An 8,737-nucleotide genomic window follows, 5' to 3' on the forward strand; every position below is an offset into this window, starting at 1 on the left:
TCGCCTCTGCCATATTGAATTCGAAAATAAGGCCGCGCGCGGTTGTGGGATACGGCGTTAAAATTTTTCAGCCCAGTCCTCCGAGTTATGTCACCAGATCACCTGGACCGCAAGAAAGACCCCATCAAAGTGCATGTGGTTGACGCGCGAATGGCGTAGATGTGTCCAATTACAGGTATCCAACTTGGAGTTGTTCAAATTGGATACCTGTAATTGCGCAACCACGTGAACGCGCGCCAATTACGCGACAAATAGGCGCGCACAGAACCAATCAGGTTCAAGTAATAGTTACGATTACTTTTGTAATCTTCATTGCCATCTTACTCATTCAATATGCCGGGTCAGTTTCTAAAGAAACTATGGTGCTGCGTCGATAGAGATGGAAACACGGAAATTTGATTTTATCAACCGACGAAAGGTAGAAGTCATCTTTGCAATTAACTGGACAATTTAAGCAATTGTCCAAGTCACCTGAAAAATTCAGGTGGCTCCAAAGGGATTCAAACCCATGATCTCAGCGATGCTGGTGCAATGCTCTACAAACTGAGCTTTGAAGCCACTCAATTGGGAGAGGGTCAAATTGTTGGGCTCATTTGTTCCTGTGAAAGGATTCGGTGAAATAAATGTATGTTATTTGCCAGCTGGGAGGACAGTATAGCGAAAAACTGTGACCCAGGTCTTGAAAATGCTGCCCGATGTCCCAGGAAGAGGGCAGCTTTTTCGAGACCGAGGTCACAGTTTTTCGCTATACGAACCGACTTTATTTTTTTCCTCTCTCTCTCCCTTCCTCTCTGAAATCACTTTTTCAATTGTTGACTCGCACCGAGCTTGATAGCGAATGCAGTATTAAAGCAACTTACAAACTGAACTTTTCAAAAAGAAATATTTTTATTTGACTTCTATTTCCAAACCTCTTGTCTAATAAAAACTACATGCCGTATGTAAACGAGATTCGGTGTCAAACAAAATGGAAATTTAAGGTCATCACACAAGTTCACGCAAGTAATGATAGGATTCCGCCGGCCTTGAGCTGGCCGGATGAGAAAATTTCGCCCGCTCCCGGAACCAATCATATTGTGGGATTTGTTTAATTCCGCCCGCTCACTCAGAGTAAAAAATAAATGATTTTATTTGAAGTGCGGGTTATAGACGAACGGTAGAAGTGATCTTCGCACTTAGAGCTGTTTTCAATTGAGTGTCGAAAGTAATTAGCAAATTACTTTGGTTTTGCATTACTTCACTCAGTGATTAGTTCAAAGTTTTCGCGCCATTTTTTTTAACCAATCAGAACTGAAACCAAAACCAATCGTGGCTCGCGCGTGCACATTTTCCCGCGCTATGTGTCGGCTGCGTGTAATTACTTCGAGTTTTGATTGGTTTACTGGGTTGTCTCCGTCCTTTTTGATTGGCCAAAGTAATTACTTTGGTTTTGGTTTTACGACACTCATTTGAAAACCGCTCTAACTTGACAATTTAAGCAATTGTCTTTCTTAAAGACGCCTGAGAATTATATACATTCATTTATTTCATTCAACAAGGTCTTTCACGGAAACAAATGAGCCCAATAAATTGACCTGCTCCCAACTGAGTGGCTTCAAAGCTCAGTTTGTAGAGCATTGCACCAGCAAAGCAGAGGTCATGGGTTCGAATCCAGTTGAAGCCATCTGCGGAATTTTTGGTGCGTACCAATATTTGTAAAATGCTTTAAATTACAAAGCAATGTATGGCGTACTTTTCGAAATTGAATTTTAAGTATTTCTGAAAAATGCGTGGTTACCCCCCATTTTTTCTTTAGAGTTTTTTCTCCGGGTACCCCCGGTTTTCCTTTCTCCTCAAAAACCAACTCTACCAAATTCCAATTCGATCCGGAATGCACAGACACATGTTGAACGAGCTCCTGAGCTCTCTTAAGGTATTCCGTGGGTAAACAAATTCCATTTCCATTTCCAAGAGCACTTGCTAAGTTCAGCTTTCTCCGTATAGTTTTAAGCCGCGCTAAAATATCCCTGTTTTAAAAAGCACCACCCATAGGAAACCCGGGTATCTCGAGATGCGCAGAACGTATGCGCAATGACAATAGTAGGCACCGTCCTTAAGAGGTAATTGCATCCAGATAAGGTCGAGGACACTTCTACCTTTCTTTTATAACCCGAACTTCAAATAGAGCAGTTTTCAATTGAGTGTCGAAAGTAATTAGCGAATTACTTTGGTTTTGCATTACTTCACTCAGTGATTGGTTCAAAGTTCTCTCGCCACTTTTTCAACCAATCAGATGTGAAACCAAAACCAATCGAGGCTGGCGTGTGCACATTTTCCCGCGCTTTGTTTTGGCTACGCGTAATTACTTCGAGTTTTGATTGGTTTACTGGGTTGTCTCCGTCCTTTTTGATTGGCCAAAGTAATTATTTTTGTTTTGGTTTTACCACACTCATTTGAAAACCGCTCTATATACATTTATTTCATTTATCAAACGAGTTGATAAAGGTAAATTAACCACCGTAACAAAGCTGACTTTGCCGTGTTAACCCTTTGTAAGAGCGAAGGAATACCGAACCGTTCATGTTTTATTATCACAATCAGTTATTGCCCTCGATGTTTTTTAATTTATTTGAAACAAGCCGCCAAGTGCACAATTACGGTACTAGAAAAGCCAACAATTATCGGCCACATTTTTGTCGCACTAACATCAAACAATTTACAATTTTTTATCAAGGTCCAATAATCTGGAACTCTCTTCCTTCTTCCTGGATCAATTATTAATTCATCTAGCTATCTGAACTTTAAGAAAAATATGCTAGGGTTTCTTTTTAAAAAACTAAGTTAGTTATGCGGCACAAGCATTGCGTAAGATTATTTAGATTAATCATAAGCATATGAGGGGGCCCCTCTTATAAGCCCGGTGGTTTCTTGGGGTCTCCTCGCCACAATTATTGTAATATCCATCCTTTTTCTTTTTATATTAATGACTTTACTCTTATTATTGATTGTCTTTCTAATATTATTGTGTGGCAAATAAACATTCATTCATTCATTCATTCATTCAACGCCCTGACTAAGGGCTAGCAGTTCACAAATCCTTCTTATTGTGGTTAATATACCTTTTATCACTTCGTTTGATAAAGCCAAAAGTTTACGTTCAATATCGTAAATTGTCCAAATTATTTCAACTGTTGTAAGACGAAACAAGTTAGCACAGAAACCAGGAACTCATGACTGGGAGTGGATCTTTCTCTCAGACCTGGGGAGGTTTTTACAGTTACATTTCGGCGAGGGGTGGGCGTCCATATAATTCCGTCGAATACAAAACTTGTCCGAGGTACTACTGGTACTCATTTTACCTACTTAAAGTGGATGGAAAGTTGTGTGAACTTTGCCGCGCACTTGCTGCGATTCGAACTCGGAGCGGGAACAGATATTTTCATCGGTTAATTTAAACGCGCGTGCCCTCTCTTTCATTTAAACTTTTGAAATTGATGACGAATTGTTTCTCTGTTTTTTTGTTTTTTTTTTTCGATGAAGGAGAAGTCGAGGTATCATTTTTATCTCGATTATTTGGAAAATTTGGAATTAATTTTGAAACAGTTTTCTTGGGATTATCTGCGAAACAACCGAACTGAGTTTAACGCAAAGCACTGTTACCCAGTGAATCATACAGCATTAGACCATTCACGCACAATTCCATGCGAGTTTAAAGCGTGGCTAATGGACTCTTTCGCAAATAGTAATTTCCTAGTGAATACTCGGTCGTTCCAGTCTTTTATGAGGTGCAAACGGATAAATGGTTATTTCAAATTAATAAACCGCTTCACTGGCCTCTAGTCCCCAAAAAGGACTGGAACGACCCATCATAAGAAACTAACTACTGGAAAAATAGTCTGTTGGAAACCCTTTATGTTAAAATGTTCTCTTAAGTTCGCTTACGTCCAGAAAGTACTTAGCTAGATGCACGCACAATTTTGATATCCAACACGAAGTGTCCCTGTAAGTGTACTGTAAGCATTTTGCTATCTAATACTTTTACAACAATATTCAACATGTATTCAAAAATCTAACAGTCTTGAAAAGGGGCAACCACCACGCAAAACAAGGTGTTAAGGTTATCGTTACTTTTAGGGGTAAATCCAGCAGTTTATCTTTGTAACGTCAATTGTCTGCATTACTTTAAACACAGTGATGTTGCAGTTATGGGAGAAGAGACCGAGGGCATTTCGTGACCCCATAGACATCGACTTACATCTAAATATCTGTTAAAGTTAGTAGAAAATGAGTCTACAAGGATCGGATGAGCAATATCTAGTGATTTACAATAACACTGGAAAAAAATCCTTTTCGTCTTTTTCTTGCCAGGTTGATCTAGCAGAAGTTAAAAATGTATCCGGAGTTGCGACTCAGGGATCTGTCATGGGGACCTGGGTAACAAAATACATGCTTAATTACAGCTCAGACGGATATCAATGGGAAACTTACAGCAATCACAGTGACGGCGGACCACAGGTAGGAACTCATGCGCAAATGAGATTTCATTTAGTGCCTTCAGTGAGGAAAACGTGGGATCCACGTTTGATGTAACGAAAAAGATAATTCAAATTGAAGGAACACGAATTAAGTTGATAGAGCGATTAAAACTGTTCCAATTTGGAACAACCTGCGATCTTTGACAAACTCAAGGGTAAAATTCTAGCTTAAACTTCATTTGGCATTTATCACACAGACAAATTAGGGAATGATCATTTTATGGTGGTGTCACATTTTCCCAATGAGTTTTGTCCAAGATTGTAGGTTGTTTTACGCAAGTTTTTGCTGTACTTTTGTTCCATTACCCTCTTTAATTATCTCTACAACTGTTCGCTTTTTTATTCGCTTTTCTCTCAAAAGATTCTTCAAGGGAACAAAGACGGCTTAACCGTCCACAAGAACATGTTTGCTCGGAGTATCACCGCACGTTACATACGGTTCAACCCGAGAGGCTGGGTACCACTTGGACATATTTGCATGAGAGTCGAGATTTACTTGTGCCGAACTTATCAAGGTTAGTTTCAATAAATTAAATGCACTAACAAACGATGAATGAATGAATGGTGAATGATTGATGGATGGATGGATGGATTGACTGATTGACTGATTGATTGATTTATTGATTGATTGATTGATTGATTGATTGATTAAATGAATAAAGGAATGAATGATTGATTGAATCATTGAATGATTGAAGGATCGAATGATTTAATGATTGAATGATTAAATGATTGAGTGATTGAGTGATTGAAAGATTGAGTGATTGAATCATTGGGTGATTGAATGATTGAATCATTTAATGATTAAATTATTGAATGAGTGAATGAGTGAGTGAGTGAGTGATTGATTGAGTGATGGAATCATTGAGTGATGGAATCATTGAGTGATTAAATTATTGAATGAGTGAGTGATTGAATGATGTAGTGATTGAGTGATGGAATGATTGAGTGATGGATCATTGAGTGATTAAATGATTGAATGATTGAATGATTGAATGATTGAGTGATTGAGTGATTGAAAGATTGAGTGATTGACTCATTGAGTGATTGAATGAATGAATGATTGAATGAGTGATTGATTGAATGATTGAGTGATTGAGTGATTGAAAGATTGAGTGATTGAATCATTGAATTATTTATTTATTTATTTATTTATTGAATGATTGAATAGTTAAATGATTGAATGATTGAATGATTAAATGATTGAATGATTGAATCATTTAATGATTAAATTATTGAATGAGTGAATGAGTGATGGAATTATTGAATGATTAAATGATTGAAAAAATTTTATGATTGAATAATTTATTCATTTATTGAATGATTGAATGATTAAATGATTGAATGATGGAGTGATTGAATGATGGAGTGATTGAATGATTGACTGATGGAGTGATTGAATGATGGAGTGATTGAATGATGGATTGATTGAATGACTGAATGATTGAATGATTGAATGGTTGAATGGTTGAATGGTTGAATGATTGAATGATTGCATGATTGAAGGATTGAATGATTAAATGATTGAATGATTGAATGATGGAGTGATTGAATGATTGAATGATGGAGTGATTGAATGATTAAATGATGGAGTGATTGAATGATTGAATGATTTAGAGATTAAATGATTTAATGATTGAGTGATTGAGTGATTGAAAGATTGAGTGATTGAATCATTGAGTGATTGAATGATTAAATGATTGAATGATTGAATGATGGAGTGATTGAATGATTGAATGATGGAGTGATTGAATGATTAAATGATGGAGTGATTGAATGATTGAATGATTGGGAAATTCCCCCCCCCCACACACACACTCTCTCTCAGAGCCTGGTTCCAGCCCCTTGTACTGGTCTCTCAGTTTCTCCAATTTTAACATGCCCCTAATTCAACTTTCACTCGTGTCTCAGAATATACACGATTAACGTTGCAGTGTCCCCTAAATCCGTTCTCCTCAAGTAACGATAAGCAGCCGCATTTATCCCAGGCTAAAATAACGCTAAACTTTACTCTTACCTTATTGTTGGCACTAGGGTCTAAAAAACAGGTAACAGGTCAAGGGCTAGTGTACATGTCACTGTGCTACAGACAAATAAACAACACCAAAAGTGTCTCCTAGCCCTAATCGCTCAAAAATGTTGTTTCAAGTCATCAGTGGAGCACGGACTTCTAGTCTTCATCTGACGAATTTGACCTGTGTGTTTAGACCTGCAATGACGTACTTTTCTGTTCCACAGGATGCCCAAGACTGGTCCAGGCTCCAAGAACAACAACTATGCCAACGTCACGCAATGTTTTCAGTGACGAAAGAAACAATCAAGCAACTTCTAAAACAAACGAGCAAATACGAACCGACAGCGAGACTCCACACATAGACTTTGAGTGGGAGGCTTATTCAGGAGGATTAAGAAACACTGCCGGTGTTATCCCGTGGATATCATTATTAATTAAGCTGGTTTCTCTCTACATGATGACGTAATAGGAATGACGTTTTGAATAACAAGGACAAAGTAAGAAAATCGAATGACGATGGATATGCAAAGACCTTTAAAATGTTACTGGGAAGCGAATTTATGCAGATCAATAGACCTCCAAGAAGTTTGCCTCATTTTGTTCTCACCACCTCTAATCATCTAAACTAAATTGAACAACATTTTGCCTACATTGGCCTAACATTGGATTGCGTTTATGGGCCCATATTGGACTTCACTATCATTGGACTCCATCCAACCAAGAGCTTAAATTAGAAAGTCTAGATAACCCTGGGAGCACCTCTAAAATATGCTTAACGTTTACGTTGCTAATTATGGTCGTATTCATCTTGGAAAGAGCTAAACTATTGTGGTTGCATTAGTGAACTTAAAGGCCGTGAAGACGAATAATTGAGACGCAAAATTCCTCTCAGAAGAAAACTTCTGCTGATGCCTCTAACGCAACAAAATATCTCTAGCTCGAACCAATGATCTTTTTTCAACTTAATCACCTCGGACAATGTCTAATGCATGAAGACTTATATTTTGAATGAAAATAGGTGAATTTGAATTTACTATCCGTGACTTGTTTTGGAACTGCGGATAAAGTTCTTTTATGATGACTTGCGGCTTATTGGCCGGCAAAGTCTTCCGTATGAAGGAGAAAAACTTAAGAGTCGTCTTTTGTGAAATACGCAACTACATCTAGGATAAAGGGTATCATAACCAAGCTCTTTGGTTTCCATGACAATGAAAAACGGTGTTTCGTTACATTGTTCTTACATGAGTACAGTACTAGACTGAGTCTAGCTCTGACTAGAATTTTGTATTAAGTTGTGTCTATTGTAATTAGGTAATGCAAGGTTGTAAATCGGTCATGTCTGCAACGCTTTTTTGTAACTTTAGGGTGGATCCTCACTGAGGACAAACTCTCTTTTTGTCCGAGGCCAATTTAAATGAATTTGTCCGACTCGACAAAAATTATTTGCCCTGGCGCATCTGCACTGCATGTTTACACTAAAAAAAAAAAAAAAACAGGAAAAAACGGACCTTGTTAAAGACGCCTGCCATGAAAACAAAGGAAAGTAACACGGAAAAAAAATTGTAAGGGTCCGAGGCAGGACAGCGGCTCCTTTGAAAAAATTGTCCGAGTCAAAATATTTTGTCCTCGCAGGACAAACCATCCGCACTGATAAAAGTCATGGGTTGACAGACTTTTTGGCTAAAACAAACGGTTTTGTCCTCATTGCGGATCGACCCTTACTTTTGTCTACTGTACGAAATGTAAGAAGATTGCCATGTATCTCAGAGAAGAAAAGGGTTTTCTAATGTCATAGTGCATTATGTGTTGAGAAATTTAAGTAATGTACAAAAGTGAACACAAAATAATAAAATAAAAACAAATTTGACAACCAGACGCACGTACGCCTTCTTCAAATGGCCGTTGGCAACACTTCTTGTGTTTTTTTCTTTATATCTTGAGCCGACAAGCAGGGAGTTGTTCTTTTTGCGCGTGCCCCGGGAAACACTTTGTTGCCCGCATGAAACTGCTGTTCAGGGATGGGATGTGAAGATTTTTTTTCTCGCTTTGCCTTGCGCATGCGCTTGCTTTCTAGACTCATTCTCTCATTCAAATCTGAATCAACTGTTTTGGCCGAGCGAAAACTTGGGCGAGACTCGCTCCATTTTTTGCGCAGCCAAAAAGATCTCTAGCTTCATTTTTCGCGCGGCCAAGACATTGAAATAAAACG

At 38.2% G+C, this 8,737-nt stretch overlaps 1 protein-coding gene across 1 annotated transcript in view; it reads left to right on the forward strand.

The window, feature by feature from the left end:
- LOC138023652 (neuropilin-2-like) overlaps positions 1 to 8,032 on the forward strand; it is a 25,415-nt gene extending 17,383 nt beyond the window's left edge. Inside the window, exons 6-8 of the mRNA XM_068870693.1 lie at positions 4,348 to 4,494; positions 4,876 to 5,029; positions 6,753 to 8,032. Coding sequence (XP_068726794.1) covers positions 4,348 to 4,494; positions 4,876 to 5,029; positions 6,753 to 6,994 — 543 coding nt within the window. The 3' untranslated portion in view covers positions 6,995 to 8,032. The remainder of the gene's footprint in view (positions 1 to 4,347; positions 4,495 to 4,875; positions 5,030 to 6,752) is intronic.
- The last annotated feature ends 705 nt before the right edge of the window (positions 8,033 to 8,737 follow it).

The sequence above is a fragment of the Montipora capricornis genome, chromosome 11 (assembly GCF_036669925.1).
Source record: "Montipora capricornis isolate CH-2021 chromosome 11, ASM3666992v2, whole genome shotgun sequence".
Taxonomy (NCBI): Eukaryota; Metazoa; Cnidaria; class Anthozoa; order Scleractinia; family Acroporidae; genus Montipora; species Montipora capricornis.